Raw genomic sequence first — 16,108 nt, 5'->3', positions numbered from 1 at the left:
GACTGCTCTAACCACATCAAGAGAATGTAGTGATTTTTCTTCCAAAGAGTAGGGTTCTGGAAAAATGAAGGTAGAACAATATCCTGGGTTTAGATAAAAACCTGACACTACCTTTGGGAAAAAGTTAGGATGAGGACGCAGTACTACCCTATCCTTGTGAATAATAAAAATATGGCTCTTTACAATAAAGAGCAGCCAATTCTGATACCCTTCTTGCAGGAGAAAAAAAAAAGACCAAGGGAATATGTCGTATCGGGCCAAAAAAAAAAGGCTGTTTTGTAATGCCAACAAAACTAAATTCAAGTCCCAAGGGTTCAGGGGTTATCCAACCAGAGATTATTCGGGTGTAACACGGCTTAAACTTATGAATCAAAGAATGCGAAGCAAGTGGTCATTGAAATTATTAGGATTATACAGGATTTATATAGCGCCGACAGTTTACGCAGCGCTTTACAACATTAGGGTAGACATTACAATACAATTCAAGACAGGGGGAATCAGAGGGTCCTGCTCGTTAGAGCTTACAATATAGAAATAATACCGATAAGGCCAAGGCTGGTCCTTAGAAAGCACTCAAGGCAAGCTTTATTTCTCACCCCATCTGAAAAAGGCAAGGACTCTACCTTTGACCTATTTCTTGGGGTGCAGCTCCTGGTTTCACACCAGGAGACATGTTTTCCAGACTTCACAATATAAAAAATATTGAGGCTGGCTCTCTTGCATTAATCAAGGTAGAAAACGACTGTACCTGACAGCCCATGCTTCTTCAGACTGTGGGTCTCAATAGCCAAACCGTTAAATTTAACATTGATAAAGTAGGGTGGAACTCTGGACCTTGTGAGAGGTCTGGCTGTGATGGTAGGGTCTGTGGGTCCCCTACTGCTATCTTTACGATCTCTGCATACCAAGATTTCCTGGACCCCTGCTGGGGGTCACAAGAATTAACAAATTCCCTTCCTGCTTGATCCTGCGAAAAAGTTGTGGACGCAGGCAGAATAGGAGGGAATGCATAAATTAGGGAGAACCGGAATAGCAAGGCATCTGTTCCGCATGCTAGCCGATCCTTTGTTCTCAACACAAAGTTGTCTATTTCTTTGTTGAATTCTGGACGCAAATAGATCTATGTCTGGGATCCCCCATCTTTGACATATTGACAGGAAGATAATTGGGGGAAAGGCCTCTTTATATGAATAAATGAAGACAGAAGAGTTTACACTGCACAGGAAAAAGGTGGGAACAACCTAAAAAAAAAAAAAAAAAAAAAAAAAAAAACACACACACGACTATATTAAAATATACTTTTTAAAAATTAAGTTGCAAAGATATCTTCCTGAAATGTTTCAGGCTTTACAGGTATCAGGAGATTCATCGACAGAGGCATATGCTGGTTCTATCAGGTACTGGCATTCCCAGATTACTTAGGAAATCACACTTGCAATTACATTTACTCAGAATTCTATAAAAATGCTCTAATAATTTAAAAGACAAGCAATTTGAAAAAGTTAGTCTTGCCTATTACAGTTTCCTTACATTGAAGCAAAAACTCATCAACGTATCCCAGATGTAAAGTTTCAAATTGCGGGAACTCGAGCTCTGCCATCTTCAGTGCAGAAAACACTCCGTCTTTGGTCAGAGAGGGTTGAATGCGTACTTCATGTAACCTTCATGTAAGCAAATACAGCATTAGCATACAATACATGAGCAGGAAATTTGGGAGAATTACAGCACAAGAAATGCATTTCAGATATGTGCCTTGTGCAAGTTTCTCATGCTTGAATGACCTTTGTCATTATGGTGCATGAAATGAAGGCGTATCATCCACAGTGAAAAGCTGCGTTAGGCCAGCCATACACCGTTCAGATCCTGCTGAACCGGCTGAGATGTGAACTGTTGACGGGCAGGCTGATCGATCAACTTGGGGACAACCAACCTGCCAGATTTGCTGCAGATTATCTGTCTTCTGCCAGTGGGACCGGCTTCCCCCATCTGTGCTACCGCCAGGAGCAGACAACTGCTCGATAGGAGGGATTCCCCTGTCAGCACTGTCTGTGTTGATGGGGGAATCATGCAAATTTAAATGCTGCAACCCGTGGTTGCAGGAAGGAAATTTGCATGGTGTATGGCCAGCCTAAACAGAGATTATACTTCTATCAATCTGCGAAACCAAGCACGGTATATACTGTAAGTTTGACAAGCCAGCTTACACAAGTCTTTTTTCAAAATTTTAGCATGAACATTTTTTTATGTATATTCATGTCCGTTTTTGAAGAAGTGATCCCGAGGATCGGCGCTGATTACAGCCCATAAACAGTTTATGAAAACAGAGATAATCGGGGGGAGAAGTGTTTGAGGATTCTCCAGTGTGCGGAGAACATGTTCAGACTTACACAGCAATGGCCAGTTTATGAAGCTGCAATCTCAGCGCTTCACTGGCGAAGTGTGTCAGAATTCAAACTCCCTGATTCAGCAGCTCAGAGGTGGAGAACCAGGGAGTGAAGAGAATCTGGGGGGGGGGGGATGGAAGAGGAAGATAATTAACTTCCTTAGGTCTTGTTCAGACCCCTCCAACACTGTAACCATGTCCCCCTGTCGTAGTGAGAGAAAAATTATAATAATATGTATGTATGTATGTATGTATGTATGTATGTATGTATGTATGTATGTATGTATGTATGTATGTATGTATGTATGTATGTATGTATGTATATATATATATATATATATATATATATATATATATATATATATAATAAAATGTAGGGGGGACTTGTTATTTTACCAACATTAACCACACCATCTGTCCGTGTACTGAGCTGTGATAATTTATCACTGCTTAATAAAACTGATATCTCCGCGTTTCAGTGAATCAGTGTATCAGGGGCCGTTCTCCAGTGTTAGAAGTGTTTGTAGATCGCTTCACTCCTCAGAAGGTGAAGCGATCTACTCCGCTTCCTAAACTGCCACACAGAGGAGAACGATCTCCTCTGAGAATGACGCAGTGAATAGATTTCACTGCTTCATAAACGGACACCATTGACCTGATTTTGTTTGTACGTCTGAAGAACTTTAAAACCAGTGAAATGGCCTCTTGCACAATGCAGCTTGAAGAGTACAGAATCCTATGGTTTACAGTGTACTTGTACACACAAGTGCATAAGCAAGCACTGCGTATTCTTGAGAAAAAAAAAATTAAATTTTTTTTTTTTTTTTTAAATCTGCCTTCCTGGACATATACTGTACATGCGAATATGTGTAAAACACAAAATGCCTGAAATGTTGTTCAGAAATGCTAAAATGCTCAAACATCAGTACCATGTACAAGTGGACTAAAAAGGGACATACTGGCAGGCATGATTTTTCTGCCAATTACCCAGGACCCCTCTGATGGCACTACCGATATGGTCTGTTACCAATTTTCAACATACTTGTCTACTGTTGCTCATGGACGTTTAGAAGGCTGGCGAGCCTCTCTCTTTTTTGTACTATATCATCAGTTATTGAACGCTTCAGCATTCAGAGATGTAAATCTGTAAGTTTTCAGGTTTTCTTTCCTGAAGCACCCTGTATGTTTTTGAATAAAAATACTGAGCAGAAAATAATTTTCTAAGCTGTGGCAAAAAAAACTGAATAAAAACCCAAATTATTAGCTATGGACAACAGCAGCAGTTGATACCATCTCAGATGCTTTTTATGAATTCCTACCACTGTAATCATCAATACTCACAGCAAACCCCACATCAATCGTGGAGTGATTTGCACCAGGACAAAGTTTCAACTAGATGAACTCTGCAAATGTGAGTAGAGAAAATGGCGATTGTAAAGTACTATGCAGAATATACCTACCTTCTAGCAGCTGTTATTATGAGGTAGCCAAGGTCCACTTCAAGAGCATTCTTACACGCTCCCAAAACAATTGTATGTAAATTCCGAAACCCTCCTGAAAAAAGACCAGCACACAGTAAATCAGCTAGCTATGAGGTGCAATTATATTTAAATTCTATCAGAACCATTACTAAATACCTAAAATGGAGTACTGGAGGTCGCAGCAGTGAATTTAGTCAGTCAGTCAATCAGTAAATTCTGCCTTCCAGACAAAAATAATTGAATAAAAAGAAATCTAAGACTTAACATAAAATCAGAAAATAAAATGCACCATCCCTACCTCATTTTGGATTGTCTTTAGACTGCTGTCAAAAATTGAATTACAGCTAATATTTGCCACTCCTCAGGAAGCCATCCCTTTATCAAAATTACCAGCAAATGTCCTACCGGTCATCAATAGGTCAATGAAACAAATCTGCAGGAGTTTTATTCATTTTTTTTTTTTTTAAATGGACAAGCCCAAGTAGGGAACTAGTATGAAGGTTAATTAGAATTAGTGGCAAGACTTGTAAATCACTGTTCACAGACCATCCAATCGGACAGAGCTTGCGCTATTTTGCAGAGAAGAATGGGCAAAAATGTCACTCTAGAGGTGCAAAGCTGGTAGAGACATACCCAAAAAGACTTGCAGTGAAAAGTTGTTCTACACAGTATTGACGTGGGGGGGGGGGGGGGGGGGGGGGGGCTAAATACAAAATGCATGCCACACTTTTCACATATTTGCAAAGAAAAAAAATTGAAAACCATTTATTTTCTTTCCTCTTCACAATTGTGTGGCACTTTGTGTTGGTCTATCACATAAAATCTCAATAAAATACATTTATGTTTTTGGTTGTAACATGGCAAAATGTGGAAAATTTCAAGGGGTATGAATACTCTTTCAAGGCACTGTACCATACAGCCACAGCAAGTCATTAATTTACAGGACGCCAACAAACATACCCCTTTTTCCTGCTGTATGGCACATAGTACCCATGTGATTGAGATCTTAAGACTAGAGCTAAAGTCCCTGCCCATTGACCCCCCCCTCCTATTTTGGATTAAGTAAGAGAGGGTTATAACCAGTCAGTCTTTATTTTGCCATTTGTGTCCATTGGGGAGATATTCCTTCACTCTCTGCCCCATAGGCAAAACAGAAAGTGAGAGGAAATCCCTTCAAAGTGAGGGAATCCCACAAAGTTACCAGAACTAGTATTATCATTGGAAGATTTCCCCTCTATTATTGCTCTCTAGTGACAACCCAAAATTTGGGATTTTTTACGGTCACTTTTGATGAGAATAGTAAACATGACAGGGTGAATCTCCCCTACTTGCATGAGATGCAAAGAGCATACAGTAAATATTGGCCATAGAATGTTACTTGTAAAAAAAAAAAAAAATAGCACTATGGCATTATCCCACATACATTTTTTTGATACAGCCTGCTGATATACTTACTTTAAAACCAGATACTGTAAACATTTTTTACTCAACTAATGAAGTATTAACATACCAGACCGCCAGCTGTCCTCCACCACATGTTGGATAAGTCCTCCAAGTTGCGAGCAGAAGCCAAACCAGTCACCAGTGGCACATACTTTAAAGAGTTTGTGGGTCCTTAAAAACAAAGTGAACACATAATAACTTAAGGAATGAAAAAGAGACTCCAAAAACGGGACAGAGTGAATAATTAAAAAAAAAAAAAAAAAATCTTCTCTACATTACTAAACACATACTGTAAACACACACATACTGTAAACACATACTGTATAAAAGTCAAAGTAACATAGTTGATATGTAGTGCTTGTAATAAGCTTACTCAGGATTTGTTAAAGCCCAACTCAAAGTCACAAAAATAGAAAATTCAATAATTTTTGACCTGGCTGTAGAATCCATTTCTTGGAGTACAGCATAGGACACAGGCATAGTCTTAGATGGCTGGCTTATATGGTGCTACCATCAGCTGCTTGGACAGTGGCAAACATCTCCCATTAACAGTTATCCTCAAATTTTTATTTATTTATTTTTGTAAAAAATTAAAAAGGATTTACAGAGGCAAAAGGGGTCCTGTACTGTAATCCAAGAAATGCAGTACAAGACACAGGCAGTCTTAGACAACTTGCAAGTCCAAATAAAAAAAGAAAGAAAGGAAGAAGGGAGGAAAGGTGGGGGGCGGGGGGTTAGGAGACAAAGAAAACAAACGGCAACAGGCCCAAAAAAAAAAAAAAAAAAAAAACACAACACACAAACACCCCCCCCCCCCCCCCCCAACAAACAAGGGCATATGAACCTAACTGGACGCCTGCTTGTAGCAGCCTGTGAGCTGGTGATAGGTAGCGGGTACAATGCTCCCTGGGGTGAGCACACACGGGCACAGATACCAGTCCAGTGATGAAGTGACAAACAGAGGGGGTTTATTGGTGCTAATTACAGGTATATTTAATTGATGTTTTTGTGGAACACTGTTCAGCACAAAGCAAAATCATAGCCGTGTACCACAAATCAAAATAAACATGCTGAGCAAGCCTAATGCTTGTCAGTCTCCACACATAGTTTTACTGCTTTCATCAACCTTTGAGTGCAAACCTGAATTGGACAGGGAATCAGGTGTCTAAAAAAAAAAAAAAAAAAAAATGTATGAGAGGAGCCTGGGTGAGGTGCAAATCCTGAACAGGAATTTTCCAGGCTTGCTCTGAGACACTCTGCTACAGGCCAAAGTTGACATCAGTCTAGGCTTGAACATCCACCTGGTAAAATGCGTGACTAAAGATACGGTAAATACTTTGTCTTTGCAATGCAAGTTACAGATGACAGCCTTACAAAATCAGCAAAAGATGCTGAATGCCTAAAAGCCCCAAAACCTTACATAGACCTAGTAGAGTGTGCCTTATCAGGAGAATGGGCTTTAACAAAGACCTGTTGACTTCACCTAGCGATGATGGGAGACCACTGTGGGCAGATAAGACGCCTTGGGTCTCAGAACATCCTTTTTATTCACGTTTAACACCAGGAAAGGTTCCTTACAGGAGAATAAGGCCAAACTTGATATCTGTCTAGTGGGAAAAAAAAAACAAAAAAAAACAACAACACCACTTTATGCATGAGTTCACCCAGATAGGTTAAAAGGGAGGCTTTTGAACAGCCCAAAGTAGCAGACTGAGATGGGACAGCATCACCAGAGAGTATCTAGGATAGAGCCAGATTGTCAACTCCCTGCACAAAGGCCTTTATTAGGAACCATTTTCCCCAAACCACCAATATTCCATGGATTCCTCTACAGCCTAAAAGAAACTTCCCTGTTTTCCAACACCAGACTGGAAATTCACCAAATTTAGAGAGGCAGGATGGTGATATACAAACACAGGAAGACTGGATCAGTTGGTCTTATGGAGACAGGATGTAAGTTGCAGAAATCTGGAGTGAATTTGGGCATAAGACACTGCCTCGAAAAAGGCTACCATTCATCCCAATACCCAAATACAAAAGTGCACTGAGGGGTGATGTTTGGATTGGAATATCCATGCTTGAGAGCGCAGAAACCTGATCTTCTCCAAAATGGCGAGAGAGACTCAGGCCTGGTATATGTCCAGGACTAGTTAGAAGTATTCCAGATGGTAAGTTGGAAGCAGCACAGACTTCTGATGGTTGAGGATTCACCCAACGTTCTATAGGATCTGCAAAATCCATTGCATGCTGGCTTTTTAAAGCTTGGACAGAATGATCCTTCAAAAATAGGATGAACTGGGGCATTTATGAAGACCCGAGGAGCAGTGGATAGACTTTACAGCAGAGCCACAAACTGAAAATATAGAGAAAGAAAAACACTAAAAAAGGTAGTGCAAGGAAATAAGAATGTGTAAATAGCCACGGAAAAAAAAAAAAATAAAAAATAAAAAAAAAATAGTACACCGCCACTAGATCTCCCTTCTACAGGGATGCAATAACTGAAAATTTCTGAATTCAGTCATGCAGTTCAGGCCCAGGATTGGAGGAAATTTGCCCTTGGCTTTAAGGACCATGAATAATTGGGAGTAAAAACCTCTCCCCTGCAGGCACAGAAAAAATGATTTGTGAAATAAGCAATTGCTGAAGAGCAGCATGCTTGGAGCAGGGTTTTTTCACACTGAGGATGAGCTCAGTCTGGGTTTTTTTCCTTTTTTAATCTTTCCACCAGTGACATCCTTAATACAAGAGTCCAGATATATCTTTCAAAAAAAGGTAACTTTTCCCAGTTTTTTTTAGTTTTTTTATTTGCCAGCTTTGCAGACCAGTACTTGAGCCACTGGATCCAACGTATCTGAATGGACAGACAGGATACCCTAGACATCTGATGTGGGGAGTTTCCAAGATGTCCAGGCAATACAACAGAGCACTAGGAAAGAGTTCTATATGCTTGTGAACAGATGGATATATAAAAATGGAACCAGGGTCCCAGGTACATATTTCTGGTCTCACAAATTTCCATGGAAGCGATCACAGGCTGCAGTACAAGGTCAAGGAGCTCAACATGAGTTTTAAAGAGCAACTTAAATCTCTTGCCTACAATGTATTTCTCACCATTAGTCCCGAGATGTCACACAACCTAACCCGACTTTACAGCCATGTTGGTAAAAATAGATTTGAGTGCAATGAACCAACAGGACTAGGCCACCTCCCCACCCTCATCCTATGCCAACTCTGCTCTCTCCTGGCAGCATGTTCATGGTCAGCAAATAGCAATCAGTACCAGTTCAACCTCTCCCAGTTGAGTTCTATGGTGTACTATTTTACAAGGGGTGGACAATTTAGATTTCCACTAAGCATGATCCATCTGTCTCTCCTCTGTTTGCTACAGTTTCACATTACAAAAAGCTAAAAAGTGTGGATGTAAACCTTTGGACGTTGGAGCTTCGAGAATCTCCTGTGCAAGAAAGCGGATGAATATATGATCTGTTGGGAGGCTCCGCATACTGGGCACCAAACAGTATATGCCCAGTAAATGTGCTAAATACAGGGAGACGTTATAAAAACTCTGGAGTTTGATCTTTGGGAGCTCATGTGAACAGAAGTACAGAAGAACAAAAGTGCATAGTTTCAACAGTACTACTGGATACAGTTTTGGTGCCATTATATCGGATCCAAACACTGCTTGGTATCTGAGGATTTTCATCAGACATCAGGTCATCTTCTCATAGGAGCCTATATCCCACAAGCATCTTATGACCCCCCTGAATAAGAGTGGTCGCTGGCTTTCTGATAAGTCTCATCTTTCTGTGATGACGGGTTTCATGTGGCCAAGTTTTTATCTTATATTTCACGATTTCACCTATTGGATCCAGCCTTATAAACTCATACCACTAATGAACTTTTTTGCACATGTTTAATTTACACTTTATTTAAATTTCTGCTTGTAATTCAGTCATTTTTGCTTTTACACTGGTTTTATTCACATGAATATTGTACATTAATTATGTTTTACATGTGCACATTTGCACTTTTTTAGTTTGCACATATTTGCATCCGATAATTTCTAGTGCTGCACTTTGTTATATAACAATTTACATGTCTATTTGAAAATACATTCACTGGTGCTTTTTTTTTTTTTTTTTTTCTGGAGTTTGGCTTTAAAATCATAGAATTTGTACAGAGAATTAAAGAGGAAGTAAACCCTTCCAAACAACTTGGACCTATAGGTAAGCCTAGATTAAGGCTTACCTGTAGGTCCAAGCAATATCTCCTAAACCTATATGGTTTAGGAGATATTTGCCCGAAAATGGGCACCGCTGTCTACGGCGCATGCGCCGTAGACAGCGGCGCGCAGGCGCACTAAATGCGGCAAATCCAAGAATGGATTTGCCTAATTTGTCGACTCCCGTGCGCATGCGCGGGAGTGACGTCATCGCGGCTTCGCCGTATGGCAGCGGCGGAGCTGCGAGACACGACTCCCGTGCGCATGCGTGGGAGTGACGTCATCGCGGCTGCGCCGCTGTTATTCGTCGGAGCTGCGAGACGCCACCAGCAACATGGATGCGGCGGACTACAGGGGACAGCGGCGACTTCGCTGGCTCCTGTGTCAGGTAAGTGACACATAATGAGCTACTATGCGATGCATAGTAGTCCATTATGCTTTACCTTTGCAGGGAAAAAAAGAGGAAGTAAACCCATCAGGGTTTACTTCCTCTTTAATGTGAACATTGAACGTACTCTATAAAAGCACTAACATGACAACTTACTCTATGTAAACATAAAATGAAAACCTTACCAGCACAATTTCGCATGACAAATGTTCTCAGACTGATGCACAGGAAGTCTTTAAAAGGCTGAGGTTTGGTTAAGCGCACCCATTTCAAATATAAATGGCGCAGCATTGGGATACAAGGAATTTCAGGCACATTTACTCCTTTTCCAGGGATAAAAAGGGACAATGGGTTAATAAATAGGCAATACACACATAATCATTATAATTTCAAAGATTAATTTAATGCTTACCTACTAAATGTAAGGTCTGAATTTTGGCAGCAATCGGTATTTTCAGCTTGTTTTCAGGTGGTATGGGAAAAGCCCCATTTCGATTTCGAAATTTCCCTAAAATATGCACCTGTGGCATGTATGTCCATATAGCTTCTACAAGCTCCAGATGTGAAGTCTCCACACCCTGGGTAAAAGCATAATGACAACTGTATCAGTTTTCTAACACAGGACACTTAGAATAAACTTAACTGGATTTGTTTTGTGATTTTGCACGGCTGCTTTCTTTTTAAAAGAGCACGCTGTCTGTCAACCTTATCACTATCAGAAACCTTGTCACCTTACCCATTCAGGGTAAGGTGACAGGGTTTTGTTTTTGTTAAAAAAAAAAAAAAAAGTTGGAGTAACTGTGTCACTAAAACAGTATACATCAAAATATCTGCCACCTGAATATACAAGCACAACACTTAATCAGCAGTTACCTCAGCGCAGTCATCATAAATTCACCATTATATGAGTCAAAGATCATTGTTCAATTAAACAAGGGTTACATAGTTGGTAAAGGTTGAATAAAGACACCAGTCCAACCTGTGTGGGTGTGTGAGCTCATGTCTAAAATAATATCCCATAACCCTGTATACTGTGCTTGCCAAGATGTCCATCTAAGTTTTTTTGAAGCAATCAATACTTCCCACTGACATCACCAATTGTGGAAGAGAGCTCAACATCCTTACTGCCTTGATAGTGAAAAAGTCCCTATGCAGTTTAACCAGTTCTCGACCAGCGCACGCTGATGTATGTCGGCAGAATGGCATGGGTAGGCATATTGGCATACAGGTACGTCCAATCTTTAATGCCACTCTGCCATCCGGCGGCACGTTCGCGTACTGGTTGGGACCCCCGCGGGTCTCGCACACTCGATGGCCGCGGGCATACCTGCGATCGTCTCATGGGGCGGCTGAACGGAGAGATGCCGTTGTAAACAGCATCTCCCTGTTCTGCCTAGCAACAAGTGATGCTGATCTCTGCTCCATGTGATTGGAGCAGAGATCAGTGTTCACTAAATGAAAGCCCAGCCCCCAACAGTTAGTAACACACCCCTAGGAACACTTAACCCCTACACTGCCACCCACTGGTTAACCCCTTCACTGCCAGTGTCATTTACACAGGAATCACTGCATTTGTATAGCACTGATTGCTGTATACATGACAATGGTCCCAAGAATGTGTCAAAAATGTCCGATGTGTCCGCCATAATGTCGCAGTCACAATAAAAAAAAAAAAAAATAATTTATAAAAAAAAATGACATAAAACGATCCCCTATTTTGTAAATGCTATAACTTTTTCGCAAACCAATCAATCTTTTATTGTGATTTTTTTTTACCAAAAATATGTAGACAAATACGTATCGGCCTAAACTGAGTGAAAAAAAATACATGTTTTTTTTATATATATTTTTGGGGGATATTTATTATAACAAAAAGTAAAAAATAATGCGTTTTTTTCAAAATTGTCGCTCTATTTTTGCTTATAGCGCAAAAAATAAAAACCGCAGGGGTGATCAAATACCACCAAAGAAAGCTCTATTTGTGGGGGAAAAAATAAAAAGGGACATCAATTTTGTTTGGAAGCCATGTCGCATGACCGCGCAATTGTCAGTTAAAGCGACGCAGTGCCGAATCGCAAAAAGTAGTCTGGTCTTAAGCTAGCAAAATGGTCCGGGGCTGAAGTGATTAAAGAGGAGTTTCCATAAAATAAAATAAGCCCCTCTCGTCCCCCCCCCCTCCACTCGGCGGTGCCAGAATTGCAACTGGGGGTACCCGGCTGTGGCTTCACAGCCGGGCACCCACTGCGCATGAGCGAGCGGTGCCGCGCGCCATGATTGCCCGCGCAGTCATCTGGGACCTGTCACGTGTCCCAGATGACTGACAGGAGGGAGGGGGCAGAGCGGAGCCCTTCCTGTGCCGAGGGGAAGTGATGTCACCAGCCAAGGCACTGAAAGAGGCAGACAACGAGGGACCCCCTAGCAACAGGCATTTAGAGGAGAGTTAAAAAAAAAAAAAATCCAAAATTTTAATTTTATTAGGAATTTTCACAATTTTTTTTTTCCTGTGGAATACCACTTTAAGGTTAAACTGTGTCTATGCCAATCTCATTGAGTGGCCCGTCTGCTTATACTCCCTGAAACTGAAAAAAGTTTCCTCCCTATGCTGGGCTCACCATTTAGGCATTTGTATATTGCCATCATATCTCCTTCCAAGCGTCTCTTCTCCAGGGAGAATACGTTTAGCGTGTGCAGTCTTTCCTCGGAACGGAGGTACTCCAGTCCCCTTATTAGCTTGGTCGTCCTTCTCTGGACTCTCTCCATTTCCAGCACATCCTTTTACATTCATTTACGTTTTTCAACATTAAAACTCATTTGCCAGGTAGTTGCCTAACCCATTATTTTATTTAGGTTTTCTTGTAAAGACCTATATCCTGCTGTGAGATTATTGCCCTACTTAACTTTGTATTGTCAGCAAACAATGACATTGAACTATTTATCCCATGCCCTATCATTTATAAATAAACAGAATTGGTCCTAGGACAGAAGGGGGGGGGGGGGGGGTGTTTACTAATATATTTAAGTTTGTGATTATTATTATTTTTTACTCTCGCCCGCTATGTCTCTCTGGTGCTCTAGCTTAGCCATCTTGATTGCGTCCTTACACTTTTTACAGCATTATTTGTTGAAATTCCGACAACGACCCCTCTGCTTTTTATTTTTTAAAAGCCTTATTGTTCTCCTTAATAAGACTTTTTATTGTTATGGCTTAGCCACCCAGGTTTAACCTTCGCTCTATCATATTTCCCATTGGAATGCACGGCATAATAAATTTAGTATGTTTTTTATAGGACACTTTCTAGACCATAAGGGGATAAGGCCATCAGATTACTTCCTCCAAACACTTGGGATGACCAATTATAAATGTTCCATCTGCATCAAATACGTCATTCTCTACATTCTTCTTAGAAAAAAATAAAATAAAAGAATTGAATATTGCCACGGGAACCCTTTTGAAAACATGCATTTGGGACACTAGCCTGAATGGAGCATCTGTGTTTTTTTCTACATGGCCACAGTCAAACTACCCAACCAATTGGCATGGGAAGCAGACTTGGGTACAGAGATAGCCAAGGAACATTGGCAGTGGTGGACAGCCATGACACACAAAAGGGATACTCAACACCATCAAGGATAGCTAAAAGTCTTTCCCAATGCATCCTCTCTCTGCTTTAGCAGACAGGAAGGTTCCATGTACGAAATCTGGTGAATTTTGTACCATTTACTTTAACTTACTTAGTGACCAACATAAACACAACAAAAGAAAAGACAAAACAGCACTTTTAAAATGATCCGATGGAAGTTATCCCTAGGTACTCAGTCCCGCATATTCTACATCTTCTTGGTGGCTAAAATGTCCTTTGTAAAAGCATGGAAGACACCAGAGGAAAAGTTAGCCTCAACCAAAAACAATCTCTTGGATATTGCGTCATGAAAAGTTGGCTAGCACCCGTCAGGACAGGCACACCAGATCTGGAATGGCTGGATAAGAGATCTACAAATCGCCTATATAATCCCTGTGCTGTAGTGGTGAGTTGGGTCCTGAACTGAGGAGAGAAATTCCTTAACCACTTCCCACCCGGCCAACGTCCTTCAGAAGGAGCGGGATCGTGCCCGCGCAGCGGCGCGATTCCGATGTGCTCGTGTCACCCGGACACGGCGCATCTCAGATCGGCAGGAGGGCTCTGTGATTGGCCCTCCTGATCACATGATGGCTGTGTCCAATCATGGCCGTCATGTGATGTAAAAAAACAGCCGGTTGCTAGGCAATCGGCTCCTCCTCTCCTCACACAGAAGTCAATCGCTGAGGAGAGGACAGCAGATCGCTGCAGCCGCCTGATGATCAGTAAGTATCAGCTGTTTTTTACTCACTGATCATCAGTCTAGTGTAAACACACAACACACCACACAGTATAAACACAATGTCCCCGCATATTTCGCCAAAACATACATGTCCCCAAATAATAAAAACACATGTCCCTAATAATAAAAGCATGTCCCCCACATATGTCCCAATGATTATCTGCACACATATGTACGTGATCACCTGCACACATATTAGAGGTCGACCGATATGGGTTTTTCTCTGGCCGATGCCGATATTTAGAAATCATGGCAGCCGATAGCCGATATATGATGCCGATTTTTTTGGGCCGATATGTTAGGCCGATTTTATTTTATTTATTTATTTATTTTTAATCCCCCTTGATCTAACACCTTTCCCACTGGGGCGTTTTAAGGCGCTTTTGGGCTAAAAATAGCGCCTGTAAAGTGCCTGTAAAATGGCTCCCCTGCAGTCTGTGTGAAAGACAGAGTGCTTTCACACTGAGGCGATGCGCTGGCAGGATCTTAAAAAAAAGTCCTGCAAGCAGCACGTTTGGAGTGGTGTATACCGCTCATCCACCACTCCTGCCCATTGATATGAATGGGCACCACTGCCGAAGTGCATGCAATGCGATTTGGCAGCGGTGCTTCATGGGCGCATTTAACCTCTTCCTTGGCCGCTAGCTGGGTTATATGTGCCCCACTAGCAGCCAAATAGCACAGCTAAAATGATGGTAAAGAGCCGCTAAAACTTGCGTTTTACCATCAACGCCTGCCCGCTCCAGTGTGAAAGCGGCCTTCATACGTGATACAGAAAATTTCTTACGCTTAAACATTTATTAAACAAAACAAACCTCCAATCAGTTTACTTGTATGTATGATTTAGCTATTTTATTCCCTAGGATCTCTGCTAAAAAAATATATATCATTTTTGGGGGGGTCTAAGTGATTTTCTGGCAGAAAATACAGGATTTTTTACTTGTAAGCAACAAGTGTCAGAAAAGATTTAGTCTTTAAATGGTTAAACTGAGAACTTCTACACACTGAGATGACTTAATTCATTCAAGTGTAAACATTGTATCTTTCTGTTCTTTTCTTGGCAGTCTGCCCAGAGAGGAGGAAAGGGTTGCTATGACGACTCAGTCAACTTAGACCATTCTATACAGAAGTCATTTCAAAGTCCCGCTGTAGTTCTAAATCGGCTTTTTATCAGCACAAATCGGCCGATGCCGATTATTTAAAAAACGGCAAATATCGGCCGATATATCGGTCGACCTCCAACACATATGTACATGATCATTTGCGTACATATGTCTGATCACACAAACCAATTATTATACACTTAACAGAATTTTTTTTACCAAAAACATGTAGCAGAATACATTTTGGCTGAAATTTATGACAAAATTTGATTTTATTGGATTTCTTTTAAAAATAGAAAAAAGCCGCAACTTTTGTACAACTTGTTGTATGCCTTTGTTTAATAAAATTTTATTTAAAAAAAAAAAAAAATAGAAAAAAGAAAATATTGTTTTTTTTTTCCCAAATTTCCGCTTTTTTTTGCGCTTATATCGCAAAAAATAAAAAACGGAGTCGTGAAAAAATAACACCAAAATAAAGATCCATTTGTGTGAACAAAATGATAAAAATTTCATTTGGGTACAGTGTAGCATGACCGCGCAATTGTCACTGAAAGCGTTAGAGCAATGAAAGTTGAAAATTGGGCTGGGAAGGAAGGGGGCGAAAGTGCCATGTATTGAAGTGGTTAAACTAGCTTTTCCTCCTTTTCTTTTTCCATTGTACTAGTCTCCAAATTCCTGTTTTGTTTTTTTCCTCCACCTTTCACATTACTCTCATGAGATAAAACCTTT

At 40.7% G+C, this 16,108-nt stretch overlaps 1 protein-coding gene across 1 annotated transcript in view; it reads right to left on the bottom strand.

Moving 5' to 3' along the window:
• The window catches only part of FBXO38 (F-box protein 38), a 106,929-nt gene that overhangs the window by 65,820 nt on the left and 25,001 nt on the right, over nt 1–16,108 (bottom strand). Inside the window, 6 exon segments of the mRNA XM_077472668.1 lie at nt 1,531–1,661; nt 3,844–3,937; nt 5,375–5,419; nt 5,422–5,478; nt 10,103–10,240; nt 10,330–10,495. Of these exon segments, the coding sequence (XP_077328794.1) occupies nt 1,531–1,661; nt 3,844–3,937; nt 5,375–5,419; nt 5,422–5,478; nt 10,103–10,240; nt 10,330–10,495 (631 nt within the window).

The sequence above is a fragment of the Lithobates pipiens genome, unplaced genomic scaffold, assembly GCF_037356315.1.
Source record: "Lithobates pipiens isolate NorthernLeopardFrog02 unplaced genomic scaffold, aLitPip1_a1.2 Scaffold_8, whole genome shotgun sequence".
NCBI classification, from domain to species: domain Eukaryota; kingdom Metazoa; phylum Chordata; class Amphibia; order Anura; family Ranidae; genus Lithobates; species Lithobates pipiens.
The sequence above is the reverse complement of the archived record's forward strand: the minus strand, read 5'-3'. Positions and strand labels throughout refer to the sequence as shown.